Source organism: Phallusia mammillata, chromosome 6, assembly GCF_965637545.1.
Source record: "Phallusia mammillata chromosome 6, kaPhaMamm4.hap1.1, whole genome shotgun sequence".
NCBI lineage: Eukaryota > Metazoa > Chordata > Ascidiacea > Phlebobranchia > Ascidiidae > Phallusia > Phallusia mammillata.
In genome coordinates, this window is record NC_137257.1 from 21,060,169 (window position 1) to 21,076,044 (window position 15,876).

The window sequence follows — 15,876 nt, forward strand, 5'->3', positions numbered from 1 at the left end:
CTGTTGTAGCGAAACGAGAGACGCGTTTGGTACGACATTGAATCCAATTAGCGTGTTTGCATTTTAGTTCTACCTCCAACAAACGTCCTACAATATTGTACTTTTACCCTTGAAAGACGTTTTTCTTAAATTCTTAATCTTGTGCATTTTACCAATCCGTACCATTGCAGGGTGAAGAATCAGCGCATATTGTTAACAGTTGTTTTCTAGTTTTGTGTTTTCGTATTCGTTTCAATACAATTTACTGTGATGTGATGTTTGGATAATGTTTAAAAAATACTTAGCAAATTTGATAGATGTGGAAAATGACATCTAAACGATTAATTAGTGAGAATCATGCCCCTATATATGATCTGTTGATCAACTCAGAGCATATCATGAAATGTTTTGGCAACTGCTCTCGACAGTTGATAACCTTGGTGCCAAAAAACGACATAAATGCCATGAGGAAGGTTTTTCGCGGCTATTTTCTTATTCTATATATCTATTATTTGGAACTATTCTGTACCATTTTAATATGCAGACTCGAAATTAATACAATACCATACAATGCTCAGAAACGGCTAACGTCTACTTGACTTTTAAAATCTTGACATGTTTTTTTATCATTATTAATTTTCCTTACCTGTGTGCAGACATCTTAAAAGTTGCAACAGCGAATTTCCAAAGATGCACAATAGTAGCGTACTCTGTTTGATTTCATACGGCAATAGATAGCCTATACATAGCATGCCATGCCAAATGTTTGATCCACAATCAATTGTAAAGCCAAGTCGTGTCATAGCTAAACTGTAAACATCAGTTTTTTTCTTCCTAATTATAAAATTAAAATCATTACTTAATCCTTACCTTAAATTTGAAGCTTATTTAATTTCGAATCATTTTAAATGGACATAAAACAAAGCGTAAAACCTTTAACCAAAGCTTACAAACTGGCATCAACGCCGTTTCTGAGTAAAACCAAGCTGAAGTCTATAAAGAGCCCAGTTGCTTAATTTAGTGTCTACAAGCAATTTGCAAAACGTGAACTGTGCCTCAGACCCAAATCGCCACTGCTTTGTGCTGTAGGGCAACCAATCTGTTTTTCAATTTGGTCGTGTTAAGTGGCGTAGCTAGAAAAAGTTTTCGGACAGGCAAAACGTTTTAGGGTGACAAAAATTGTGTTGCTCTTTATCAGATAAATCAGCGCCTTATGATATTCAAAATGTGTAATTTTATTTTTTTAAGGGCCATGGACCCTTGCAAATTTTAAAATTGATTTTTTTGTGATTCGGTTTCAGTTTTACCCTAACATGCCCTTTCAAGCCGTTAATATTGCCTAGCACAGGGATCGGCAACATTTTTGCACTACGGGCCGTTAAAAACAATTATATCGCGGACCGGTCTTCAACCAGCCACAAAACGGAACAGAAAAAGGCCGGCAAAACATGGTTTAAAAAACACTGATGGTTTAAAAATGCCAAATTTTAAATCCAACCAATGACATGGACAAGGAAATAGCTTTTCCTGGTCCCAGTTAAAAATATTTGAATCTGCTAACTGCTTGTAATTTTCACAGTACGCCAGGCCCATTGAAGGCGTAATACAAAATCAGCCGGTCAGCAAGCATTCCCCACCATATGGCAAGGCATAGGCTACAAAAATCTAGCCTGCGGTAGGATTTCAACCCCCGATAGGAGTCTTTCCGGGATTCGCGCTCTACCAACTAAGCTGCACAGTTCCAGTGGAGAATCCGCCAAAAGTTCAATCACAAGCACCGTTGCCTGCCTCGTATGCTACAGCACATGTCAGCTTCGTAGTCCCAGTTATGTATTTATGTTCATCTTAACTGCTTGTAATTTTATGTCTTTCTGATTCTGAGGTTTTTCCACGCGACTGTAACCGTAAATAAATACCACACATCTAAACATTAAACGTCACTTTATTATAATGTACAGCTATATGCACCGAGCAATGACCATGGGATTTCAGAAACATAATATGGGGTGAAAGGAGTGAAAAAAACTACCTAATATCAAACTAGGGATACACTGGTTATTAAACAACGTCGATTTGGACAAACATGCTACGTCAAAGATATGTAAGATACAATAAAGCTAATGAGTTTCAAGCAAAATTGGTTGAAAACCGCTACATTTACCGTAAATTATTTGTCAGGTTGTTATGCAACATTTTGGGATGAATTAAAATTTGTTTCTTAATTTATTGTTTCTGTTACAGTTAACGTATCGCACCAAATTATTGTTGTTGTTTTTTCATGCAATAAATAGATTTATATACAAGCAAAAACCAGACCAATTATTTAAACTGCTTGTTGGTCTGGAACAAAAATTTAAGAGAAGCTAAAAACGTTTTTTTAGGGGATGCAAAAATGTAAATTTAAATTGTTTTGATGTGTGTGTGGGGGGACTCCTAATCCAATGGTTGGTTGGTATTCCTGCCAGTTTAAAGCGCACTGGAATCGAAAGGAAAAAGCTTTACTTACATAAAAATATGGCGGCCGGTTGATTAGAGCGAAATAAAACACGTTGAAATGATGAACACGAGGACAAACGGGTTAGTGGCTGAGCTGGCAGAGGCGGAAACATGCACAAGAGGGTGAGAAAAAGTATAACTCGCTACAAGCAATTGCCTAAACAACATAAATACGATGTTACATGCGTGGGGAACTCGCTGTTGCGCAACCAGCGCACACAGCCAAAGAGCGCTCGAGTTTTGTGCAAGTGCGGTCTAAAAAGAATTGACTGAAAATTTGCCAGTTGGTTTGGGAACTTGAAAAAAAGTTTTTTCAAACAGTTTTTGTTCAATTGATGTAAACTTTTACAATAAGTACGAAATTTGCTCAAAATCGGTTAATTTTTGAAAAAAAAATGAAATTTCATATTGAAAGCAGATAGCTTTAAAAATTTACTTATTTTCACCCTTTTTCGAAATTCATTAAGTTGGATGCAAAAGGTCCGTTTATGTTTCTGTAACAGATAGTTGAATCTAGGGGATACTTTTTAAGACGTCAAATTTAACGTATGTTTTAGCGGTTCTTATATGTACAGGCTCAAAACGGAAACAACACGAAAACGACGAACAAAAACGGACGCGATAGAGGAACACACGGAACTTTGACACCTCCACCCGGAGAACAGACACGTGACCGCTAAAATAAGTGAAGGATGACGGAACTGACGATGCGGAACGCCACATAATAAAATGTTGACAGTGAAAAAATAGGAAATTAGATGCAACAAAAAAGAGGTTTTTATATAGTATTTTAATACGGGTCAAACCATATTATGCTGGAACAAAGAGTGAAATCTCAACGGAAATTGCGATTATATAATAATTCTAGGAGTTGATTCTAAAACATTTTATATTTCCGCAATTTAACAAGATTTCATAATTTTATGACCGTCTTAAATTTAGTGAGCTAACTATGAAGAAAAAAGTGGTTCTTTTTCAAATCTTCAAAGAAATGAGTTAAAAAGTAAATCAAACAAAAACAGCAAAACAAAATCACGATGACGTCAGTGCGCGGTCGACCGTAAATGTGCGTGACGTCACCAACAAACAGAAATTGTGACATCATTATTTAAAAAGCACGATGATAACATTATCCGAAAGTTAATTTTAAATCGGTTGTTTTTTTACCCTAATGTACGCAATACGTTCTAACGTAAATATTGACTGCAGATTTAGAGCAAATAGTTTTTCAAAATTGTCATATTTTTGCGTATTAACCGTACCTGAAATCTAAAGCAACAAATTGAATTGATATAGTAGGAACTTTTAATCAGCAAATAATGTCCTGACAACATATAATGCCCAACTCGTATTGAGTTTACAAAATTAGCTACCCGAGTTGAGAAAAAAGCACTGCTTCAAAAAAACTACACATTTCACATAATAACCGCATATTTCTACGTCCGCCGTCAAATAAGAAACCAACCGCAATTTCGTGACAGGCCTGCGGTGACAAAAACAACCACATTTACACACCAGGCAAAGCTTGGACAGGCCGTCGCTCAAGATTACGTCATAAACTCCAATCGGTGGGTGGCGCACAAGAGGCGGACAGCTTACGTTGCGCAGAAATGTGCACGATATTTCGTCACACACGCGAGACGGTGCAATGAAGGGGAGGGGCAGGGGTGTGTCGCCAATCAAATAAACAAATCAACAAATGTTCAGAAGTTGAATCTACAGAAAAAAGTTTTTTATTGTTTTTTTAATTAAAACATGTTTGGATGTAAAATATAGAGAAGTAATTTTAATAATAATGCATGACAGAAAAAAAATTCAAATAATGCATGACACAGAAAAAAATGCTTTAAGCTGACTTGTATAAGTTGTACCACCAAAAATTATTGCAAAACTTTTAAAATATATTTTGTTTAGAAACACAATGCCTAAAAATAACTTGGAAATGAGTTTGATCAAAAACAAAACTGCCTTAAGTGTATAGCAAATAAGCTTAATTTCCAGACCTTTAAAGGATCACAGCTGTCCTCAATGTTGGATTTTGCTTAAACATGTTTTGTATAGGAATGTATGGAGAAAAGAGTAAAAAAATGACTCTTTGCCCTGCAAATGCATTGATAACAACTATAATTGTATAAAGATCTGGAATTCAAGTTTATTCGATATAAGGCACTTTGGCAGCCTGCAATGACTAGTAAAATGTCTGAAATACAATCAATTAACTTTACACCATCTGTGGCAGCTTGTTTTTTGAACAAAACATATTTCTATTACTTAACACCAAGATGCCTCACCCCATGGTCTTGATACATTCATGCAATTACAACAATCACTCTGGTTTGTTGCTCTCATCGTCATCAATTTCATCAAGATCATCACAACGACGTCTGCGTCCGTCACTTTCATCCTCCTCTGCCTGAAATCAAATATTACAAATCTTGGCTTTACCAATATATAAAACTCCATGCTGCACAGGCAAAGATAACTGTAAATATGACACAATTTGCACCTGTTGTAAAGCTGTTTAAATTTTGATGTAAAGTCGCAATTGATGGCCACTGTGCGGTGACAATTTAAATATTAACAAAGAAAATTATGTTTATCAAGAGAACTCTGGGTGGTGCTGATAATTGTATTAAAAGTGTGAGCTTAATTTAAGATCATAGGGTGTTTAGCTCCACTATCTTTTTGGAGCAACACTAAAATGGAGAAAACTGATGGGGTGGGACATGTATCACACACTTTTGGACAAAACTAATGCCAAATACTTGTTTAAATTATATTACGTAGTCAAATCATAAACAAGATGTTCAAAGCACACTTTTGGCCAACAGCGCATTTATTTACACAGGAAGTACAATATTATTATTTGCATTTTTGAATGCTTGGCAATGTTTAGGGTAGCTATTATTTAGTGTAAATCAAGTTATAGAATTTAGCAAACAATTTACCTCATCCACCTCTTTGGAGCCTGATCCCACGTCTTCTGCAACACCCCCGTTGTCCCCACTTGCCCCAACTTGTTCATAATAATCCTCCATCAGCTTTGAAGTCACGTTCAAGTAATCTGCAAATTCCTTCCAAAACTTCTCTGGAACTGAAAATAAAATTTAATTTGAGAGTTTTGCCAACAAAAATTTACAACATAACTTATAAACCAATAAAAAGTCTGTAAATACAACCAGAGAATACAAAATCATGTTACATACTTTACAATGCTCCAACCAACAAAGTATGAAACTCACGGATCCTATACTCAAGTAAGCATAGCAATTTTAAAATTTCACATATTGGGGGGGGGGGGGTGTGGGTGAACCGCTGGGTAATCTGGGGGCAAACTTTGGATAACTAACTAACATGTGTTTAAGTTTGAATAAATTTAAAGCACTCTTTCTTGACCAACTGGTTAATACTAACATTGGACAAAAAAGAAATATGAACAAACATAATATGTGTCTAATTTACATAGACCCATTCTTTTGTGTAAACTTAAATTTCAACAATTATATTCCCCAAACAGAACAAGCCAGGTTTAGGTAAACTAAAAACAAGCGTGTCCCATCATGAAAGGGGCAAAAAATTGATATAACAGGATAAAATGTTAAACACATTTAGTACATTGTGGTTCTAAGATTTAGACATTCTGCCTTGGTCAAAGATGTTAGAAAACATTCATACAGAATACCATGTGATTTGTTTTAACAACTTACTGGTGATAGCCGAGCGATAGAATCGAGTTTGTTCAGTGACGCGAAGAAAAACTCCACGCTGATTTTGACCAACGTCACAGAAGAACTGCAAAACATGGTATGAATATTAGGTTTCATTGTAAAGTAGTTGTTTCCCCAGAAATTTGTGTAGGTAGATATATTAGGATTATGCCAATTGTGTCAATAGAAGCAATAATTATAAATATTTCCTGCGAAACAAATTGTTTTTGACATTTAATTTTTTTTGAACAAATTGCCTAGGTTCCACAAAACAAATTTTAATACTTTGTTTAGGGAAATGTAAAAGCTCAATCAAAAAGTCTGGCAAATGAAAACTCATACATACACAAACTATTGGTAAATGTCTAAGCAAGGTTGGCAGTGTAAGCACACTTATGTGTATTTGCATTTCCATTGACGACAAACAACAGTTGTATTTTAAAATGTTACACAACCAAAAAAAACCAAAAAAATTAGGACAACTTAAGTTTTAATTTTTATCTTTAAAAAATGCATGTGGAAAACCCCGAAAAAGAGACATATTATACATGGATATCAAACACTGTTAAAGGAGACCATTATAATAACCCCAGTCACCACAACATTTTGTTTTCAAATGATGTGTTTGTAACCTATGCCGGCATGGATGGATGAGTGGCACTTGACATTACAATGAATGACACTTGTATGTTTTTGACACATTTACTTTCTGACACTTGTCACATCAACATTGGCAAGGTGACAGCGGGGTTAAGTTACCACAGTGGGCCTCATACTGACAACTTAACTACACACTTAAGGGTCCCTTTGCATGAATACTAACATTAGCCGCAATTAGACTTACTGCAACCACTTATATATACATATAATTTGGCAGACCTGTACACACCCTACTAATAAGTGGGTACTTAACAGGTTGACTGCCAAGGGATATTCCTATGTTGTGCTTAAATTTGCCAAATATGTTTTAGTGGCTTTCTGAAATCAGAGAGTCGAACTATTGGTGCCATGCTATGAGTTAACTCGCAGTTAACAAGCTGGTGTAGGGTGTCTCAGTGTTGCCACAACACATCCATGATGTTAGTTCGAGACGCCAGCTCGTTTTAAGCGCATTACAATCGAATTAGTCTACTACGAGTATACTCATATCTGGCAAGCCTGGCTAGATCGGCAACTACGAGATATAATTTATAATTTAGGTAATTTTAGCAAGCCTTAAAACTAAAATTAGCACAAGCTTCTTATTAAGGTACATTGCTTTGCATAAATATTTGCAATGCCAAAGCAAACAAAAGGTCCACAGAAAATTAACTTGGTTTCAGCTTTACAAAACTGAACCTCCTTATAAGGACCATACAACACAAGATGTTCCAATATTAGTGATGGGACAAGTACGAGGTAATCGGTATCGAACGATTTCAGTGGTATCGATACTCGGTATCAAAATGTTTACAGTTTTCGATGCCAACTTTCGATACCGAAGGCCAGTTTACACCATAAAAATACAGGCAACTTTTTGCCAATATTTTCGGACAGCACAAAATTGGGAAAAAGTTCTGCCAGGTTACATATATATTTTTCGCTATCATGTGGAGATTACATTTTTCTGCATGTGTGTGTGTGCGCCTGTACTCCAGCCATGGCAGATAAATTAGCCAGTAATACACAAGTACAACACTATATCTAAGTACTTAGTAATGAGTATCGAAGGTATAAACATGTGGTACTTGTACTCGGTTTTGGTACTTACTTCAAAACCTGGTATCGTCCTATCACTATCCAATACATGTTTATAGGTTTATTGTATGGTGTTTAGCAAACCTGTTTGGAGCGACGATTTCCAATAGTTTGTGATGGAGGCAACTCCACCTGATCTTCAACTCCATACTCGTCGATTAATCCAGTAAGTGCATCACGAAATTCAACCAAACCTGCAACAACATGGCGTGTCTTTGTTAATCCAAATACAATTTTAGTCTGGGTATACCTTATATTACAAATACTGATATAAAAAAATGAACAAAAATGTGATTAAACACTACACAAGTGTTGCAAGAATAGCCATAGCAAGAATATACCCAGTTCACTTCATGAAATTTTCAGAATTTTATAATTAGCTTTCATGCCATTTTTTTCAGACCATCATAATGTGACAGTGACAAAACAATAGATTAGGTACAGGGTTTTTCAATGCAGCAAGGCCTTGCCATTGAACAGACTACAGTTAAAAGACAAAAACAAGTTGTAGAAACAAACAGGTTTTAACTCCAGGTATGACTTTAAATGCCATCTATATTACAGCGCTGATTTGAGAAGCCACATATTGGAAGGTGTCAATATTAATTTTAAGCTATATCAGTGGTGCACAACCTGCTTGTGTGGATACAAATAAATAGCTTTGGATTTTTGTGTTAGTGTCAAGCTAACGGATACACCCAATTACTGGAACTTTGGGCTTGCTGGACACAATGGTGGCTGTCACTGAAATTCGCACATGTATTACAGCTGCCAACAAGAAAAAGGTTGTGCACCCTGTTTGGAACAAAATTTTTGAGCCACTAACAAAACAGTGACAATTTAAGCATTATTAAATAATAGTTGACAAATTCGAACAAATTTACAGTACATGCCTTTTACCAGTACTGTAGAATAAAGGAAATAGGAAATAAAAACAAATGATACAAACCGATGTCTTGTAATTACACAACCCAACAACTAAGTCTTCGCTTAATTCGGGCAAAACTTAATGCACAAATAATTTGTAATGTGTCAAGGCTTTAATTAATTTTTGTTCCAAGAGGGTCGGGATTAACCGACGTTTACTGCAGTTAAAAAATCACCCAATAGACAGATGCTAGTCAAAAACAGGGCACAGAATATTTTTGGTAATTTTTTAACCTGTAAAGCAGTGGTTCCCAAACTATGGTACGCGTACCACTAGTGGTACGCGAAGGTCTCCAAGGTGGTACGCGAGCAACTTATTAAGTTCACCCCAAACGATCGCAAATGATCTTCTATTGATTAGCATTATTTTAATTCACACAATTTACGTAGAGCGTGAAATTTCATACTCTATTCCCTACTAAATTCTAATTCCTTGTGGTGTATTGACGCATTGAACTGTAAAGCAGGGTTTCTTTGTGACAAAATAGGTTTATTATGACGTAATGAATCTGTTATTACAACGTAATAAGTCCTTAAAGTCAGATTTTATAATAAGCTACTAGTTGTGTTGACAGTAGCACCGTAGCGAGGGCGGTAAAAGTTTGACTAATTTTTGTTTAATATTTACGAGCCTTTGGTTACTAAAGCCTAAAGTTTCTAAGGTAAAGTTAGTTAGTAAAGTTTAGTAACATTTTTATTCATTTCTAACAATTATTGTAGGTGGTACGAGAACGCTGCATGAACCAAAAAATGGTACACGAGTAGATGAAGTTTGGGAACCACTGCTGTAAAGCAACCATTACTTTGGCAGAACCTTTTTGGCTATAGGATAACACTTAGGTATATATGAACAGGCCCAACTAAAACAAATTGGCCCAACTAAAACAAATCTATCAGCCAATCTATTCCCCAGGTGCATAGGAGGGCAGCTGCGTACAGCCTGATACAGCAGATGTGTTTCCTACACTAAGAAAGCATATCTTTTCACAAACAGGTGTGTGGGTTATACATAATATTCCTAATTAGTTCATCAACCACTTGTACTGCTGTCAGACTTTTAATGAGGCATAAAGACAAAAAATCAAGCACACCATTAATTTTAAAATTGTCTGAGTTTCATACACAACTGTTTAAAAGTGAAATAATACTGAAAATGGCCGTTTAGCTTCGATATAACACCTTTAACAAAATTAGTAAAGTGTAAATATCACCACAACAAAAAAGGTTCCATACTGGTCTGGTATAGTTTATCATTAAATAAAAATTCATAAAAACAGATTTTTTCTGTTTTTTCTGCTAACACCATTAGCGTGACCAAAAAGAGACAAATCATTCACAACAGAAACAAAATCTTTATGGTTGTTTGTAAAAAATTGAGGGTTTATTATTTATGTTCCTAATATCTAGTTTATAGAGCTCTTCTGGTGGTTGTATTTTTTCGCCGTTTTGACGTCCTATACAGGTCGCCTTTTTGAGGGTAAATAACATTGAATGCACATAGTACAGTGCACGATAAACAAAGGAAAAATAATCCTTCAATTCGCAATAGCTTATATATGTTCTGTTCCTCATATATTGACTCTGACCCTTGATCAATGAAATCAATTATGAAAGAATTATATAAGTTCAACACACAAATTCAGACGTTGATTGCAACAGGTCATAACCCATAACCACTAAAATCATTAAGAACAATATTGCATCACCAACGTGAACCAAGAGGTCAACAAGAATAAACCACATGCAGCAGCTAAACACACACAAGCCCCAAGATAATCACACTTAACACCAGGCAGTTAATAAAGTAAATATGTAACCTACCCTGGGCAGGGATTGCAATTTGTGGGGGGTTGGAAGGACGCCCATCATGATTATACTGATTGAAGTCTTGCTGTTGTTGTCTGTAAATCAACAATAGGGGAAGTTCGAACACAATAACTTGTACAATATATCCTGAGCTGTCATGATTGATAAAGTTTAATAAATATATATGTTTTGTGTATGAATGTAACTAATACAAAAGGTGTTCTTGTGATAGCAATGTTTTGCTTTCGTAAAGATTTGGCCTGATGTTCAGACTAGTAAAGTTTAATTTGAATTGTTTGTTCTAAAATCTAAACTTGTTCATAGCTTTTAACCAGTTCTATATTATCGAAGTTGTACTAAACACAAATTACTTTTGCAGACATACTAGGTTGTTTTAGGGAGACAAAGACCAGTTTACTTTTACCTTATTATTGGCCATTGGTAAATTTCTCAAAAAAATGCATTTTAGACAATAATATTTTTTGCCCAAAATGACATATATATATATATACATATATGTGCCAAAAGCTTGAAAATTCAACCTTAACAATATTTCTAAAGAGGTAAAAAATAATTGGTGGTAAAAAGCCCATGAAAGCTGTAACATTTTTACAGCCTAGCAATGCTTCTAATTTAAAAACATCAAAGAAGACAACATACAACCTAACACGCAAAAATCGGCCTCTCTGGTTTTCCTTCAAATCCAAAAAGTAACGTTTGTTTTCACGAGTAATGCGCTCAGTCCTCAGTGAAGCCCTTCGTTCCTCCTGAAAAGGGTTAGTTTCGTATTTACAACATTTAAAAAACCGTTTTTAATCTTTAAAACATAAAATACTGGACTAAGATTTTTTAAAAAGCAATGCAAAAGAAAACACAACACAATTTTTTACAATTTCTACCTCAAAATATCTATCCAACACAATGAATCACCTAGTTTATTGCTTGGTGGATGAAGACTGTATTTAACCTCATATCAGTAAATTTAGGTATTATATATATATATATGTTATAACAAAAATTCATTCATCCTATTTTTACATGTATTTTGCCTTTATCAGTATTTTATTCAAACAGAAGAACCAATAGCGTGGTTTTAATCAAGCTAAAGTTCTACCTCCAGTTATCAAAACAGTTTCTCCTATTGGACATACAACAGCTACAATATAAACGTGCATTAAACTTTAATGTTAAGGGCAACTTACTTGTGGGGTGTCAGGGTTAGTTGGTCCAAGTGTAGAATAATGCTCAATAAAATCTCCAAGAATGTTACGAAACTCATTCGCAATTGACATAGAAAGAGTCAAACGATTCTTATTTCCACCAGGAGTTACCTAAAACATATAATTTCTATTTAACTGAAAGTTATCATACTGAAGATACCAGTTAGGCAAAATGTATATCTTCCATGTGAATTCATTGACTGATTCTGTTAGTTGGGAAATATTTTACATTCTTAGTTATTTAAAGTTGTATTTAAACTGATTTTTTTGGCAAAAAACAAACAAAACAAGGGTAGACAATATGTAAGACTCCTGTTAACAGCACTATTGTGAAATATGTAATTTTGTTTTTTAAGCTGATTAAATCGTACAATGTAGCCTATTATTAGATAAAAACAGTCTGTTTAATACCAAGAAAACACTGGGCATACTAGAATTGCTGGTACCCATAAATGTCTGTATATACATGTTCACAACTGCTATTAGCCTCAATTTGATAAAACAGTTTTGGAACCAATACATAAAATGTGTTACTTCAATAAAAATTACAATTAACACCAAACAGATAAAATGTATTCAAAAATTTAGCAAAATTTATATATATATTTTTGTTTAAGAGCAGCCAACCTCAGCAATCTTAATGAACCTTCCCCTCAAGTTCTGCTTGACGTCCAAGTAAAAGCGCTTGTTCTGGATGTAAACCATTTTGGAAGCAAGCTCCACCGTTTCCATCTGTTGCTGACCCTGGTAGTAACGTCTCGCACCTGTTGCAAAGTCACATGCAAACAATTATACAACCAGATCAATGTTTTACAATTGCTTTTCATATTTTCAATCCAGCTGAACTAATTTTTTGTTGGTAACTAATAGTTATGTGTCAAAACAATTGACTATGTGGCAATACAAGTATCACAATTGTCCCATTTATATTAAGGGAGATGCAAATTCACAAATTTAGCAATCACTGTTTATTATTTTCCAACCATGGCACATAAGTGCAGTAAACTATAGAATTTTGACAGATGGTGTACTGCTTAAATGATTTTAATGTTGTATTAAAAAACATAACCTTATATTAGATACAATTCTTGGTTTAGAGGTCATGCTAGAGACAGAATTTCAGGAAAATTTTCTAGCTTAAATGTACATTATATAAACTGGTTAGTTCTAGACAACATGTACAGTCATGTTGATTAGAATTCGCCCCAAAATTTATGTCATAAAATGTTTTCCTAAACAGGTAAAGAGGACGCGTTCTCTGGGAGAAACAAAAACACACAGAGATTTGCATACATGAAAACATAATAGGTTCCTTCACAAACAGTGTGTTTTGAAAGGAAATATCTAGTTTCAGCCCGCACAGCCATGACAATTACAAAATATACGATTACCACTCAGTGGCCTAATATAGATCACCCATTACTTTCATTGAAAATTCCTATCTTTGACTAAACCTTTAGTGTTTTAACCAAATTAGTTCATAAGCACAGGCACAGCTATGTACTTCCCTTTTTACCATGACTGTGCATAGTTATGTGCAATCACACAAGCCTTTCAATTGTATTGTTGCTTTACAAATTAACATCAATGGAACAGCCTATTTATATATGTATTGGTTATTGTGACTTGGTGGACATATCAGTAATGCTAAAACTTTTAGTAACACCAGCAATATTTTCTTCTATATATACCTTGTAAGAAACAACACATACAAAATGGTGCATTATGCCTACAGCTTACAAAGTTTGTAGACTGGCTTTTATATAATCAGTTATTGGATTGTTTAAAGCAGTTCCCAAAACACCCCTCATATCATATATATATATATACATATGTTTCATAATTTAATAAAAGTTAAATGTCTATCATCTAGAGTAGCTTGAAACTTTAAAAATGTGGTTTAAACAAAAAGAACACAAAATCAAAACGGAAAAATGAAATGAAAAAAAAAATGGTTAAAGTTTAGAGCATGACCTTAATTAACCCATTAAAAATTATATTCCTCCTTGTGTGGTGTATGTCCCACATTAATGGTAAACACTGCTATAAAACTTTTGCTTAATTAAATAATGTCATAAAAATTTGTAGAGAATTTAGAGAAAAGAAGAGAATTTGCCTCAAATTTTTAAACATTTTTTTACAAACCTCCTTTCGAGTCGCTTTCTCCACTGCCGCTTCCACCATCACGTTCTGCCATGTTTCAGTGTATTTTTATTCAATTCAACTCACTACAAACTCATCCCTTAACCCACAAAATCCACAACCGTCGTCCCTAGCTACTAACAGCCAAGCACTTTCTATCTGCAAAGTCAAGGTTTATAAAATTATTTGCCCCTTGGCCAGTCTGCAGAGTGTGGCAGCTGCACGCGCGATTAACTTTAAAAAAAAATTATTGCATGCCAAGATTTGGCGTTTGCATGCGAAAATTTTGCACCAAAGGCATTTAATTGGGCTGTCTTGACCTCTTTTACTTGCTTTGCGCCTGTTGAAATTGGTCTTGCACGCGAACTTACGGGTTGTGCACGTGTGCATGCGAGACATATAGGTCCTGCACGTACAAGATCTCGTCGGGAACTGCCATGTTCTGCAGACTGGCCCCTTGGTTTAATAAAAACAAATCATTCATTTTCAAAGTTATCATTATCCTCCTGTCACATAATTTGAATAAAGTGGCAGCAATTTTTTAGTTAAAGAAGGAAATTGTTTACTTCTTCTTAGACACACCGACAGGTGTTTAAATTAATATTTTTCTGCCCCTTAGTACAGGACAAGTCTGTCTCACACTTACAGTATATGTAAATTTTGTTTTATTGCATACCAATTTCCATATGTAGCTTATCATTAGTTAAATTCAAAGTAACCACAAGAAAAGTCTTGGCAAACTTGCTTTGCATCATTTGTATTTATAGGACTGTAAAAATTCAAATAAAAGAATCCGTTTGTTTTCTTTGAGACAAAACAATGTGCACCGAATTAACTGATATAGGTCACTGCATACAACTTGGATATTTTCCAAGTAATGCTTTTGCAGTTAATGTTTTACAGAACTGAGGTAAAATTGCTATGTTGTCTACAACCTATTTGACTTTTGCGATACCTGCTTAAATGTTTATACATATTACATAACTTTGTTTATTTACATTGATTATGCAACTAACTGTCTATCAGTTACACAATTTTTGCAACAAGACTCACTCACAAAGTGTCATGGTCCGTTATCCAGTATACATATTTCTAATTTTGACATTTTTTGGGCTTTAGTGGCACAAACAAACAAAAAACAGAGGGCACAATTCACAAAAAACTAATGGTGTGAAATTGCCGGCACTTAAAGCAAGTTAACCGTTATTACCTCAGTCGAAATACGTACCGACGTACCGTCACCGGCAGCCATTTTAAACAAATCAAAGTTTCTTTTGCAGCTGAAATTTCACACATACAAAAGTAACAAACAGTAGTAATGTAGTACAAATGTAACAGCATTAACATAACTTAAAAATTACAATTAAACTGCATTCGGAAACGCTGCAATTCGCAATTAGTAAACTTGCTCTCGCTAAACCAGAAAGTGGTCAAAGGTCACGCTCTGCCCCCTACCGGATTTTTTAATATTGTATGATTTCTGTAAAAAAAAATTATTCGAAAGTTTTTTTATTGTATTTTGTCAAACAAAGTTATCAAAGAGGTCGACTCTACAAATAAAGATAAATAATTGCTAAAACTCTACTAAGGTTACAGTGTTGTTTTACAAACATTTATTAGGAACGGTAGAGCAAACAGTAAAACATGGCGTTGTATTTACGGTATTTAGAGGTTTGAGCAATAAGCTGCTTTAACGCACTTTATCACTGGGACCAAGAAATGTCAGATAGAAACAAGAAATGTGAAAATCTTATTACTCTACTCAACCCAACTCAAGAAAACATTTTTGATACGTCTAAGTGTCAAATAAAATCAACTTAACAACATAAAGACGCAAACAGGCTAAAAACAAGAAATTTTGC

General features: G+C 34.7%; 1 protein-coding gene across 2 annotated transcripts; it reads right to left on the minus strand.

Moving 5' to 3' along the window:
- Window positions 1-1,903: 1,903 nt before the first annotated feature.
- LOC145234055 (transcriptional regulator protein Pur-beta-like) lies at window positions 1,904-14,196 on the minus strand. 2 transcript variants are annotated; one of them, XM_080098833.1, is made up of 10 exons: window positions 14,018-14,196; window positions 12,500-12,636; window positions 11,855-11,983; window positions 11,316-11,419; window positions 10,668-10,747; window positions 8,004-8,113; window positions 6,183-6,267; window positions 5,424-5,569; window positions 4,767-4,888; window positions 1,904-4,191 (listed from the first exon to the last, which is right to left on the minus strand). In XM_080098833.1, exons 1-9 carry the CDS (start codon window positions 14,067-14,069, stop codon window positions 4,802-4,804), a joined length of 930 nt encoding a protein of 309 aa, XP_079954959.1. In that variant the 5' UTR covers window positions 14,070-14,196; the 3' UTR covers window positions 1,904-4,191; window positions 4,767-4,801. The 2 variants fall into 2 exon arrangements, with proteins under 2 accessions (XP_079954959.1, XP_079954957.1); XM_080098831.1 differs by having other exon boundaries at window positions 11,313-11,419.
- Between the last annotated feature and the right edge of the window lie 1,680 nt (window positions 14,197-15,876).

Excerpts from the sequence above, each read along its gene's own strand:
- LOC145234055 (XM_080098831.1), bottom strand. The coding sequence starts at position 14,069 with ATGGCAGAACGTGATGGTGGAAGCGGCAGTGGAGAAAGCGACTCGAAA. Across the intron at positions 12,637-14,017 it reads AGAAAGCGACTCGAAAGGAG|GTGCGAGACGTTACTACCAG; the intron begins GTTTGTAAAAAA and ends ACTTTGCAACAG. Across the intron at positions 6,268-8,003 it reads GAAATCGTCGCTCCAAACAG|TTCTTCTGTGACGTTGGTCA; the intron begins GTTTGCTAAACA and ends CATGTTTTGCAG.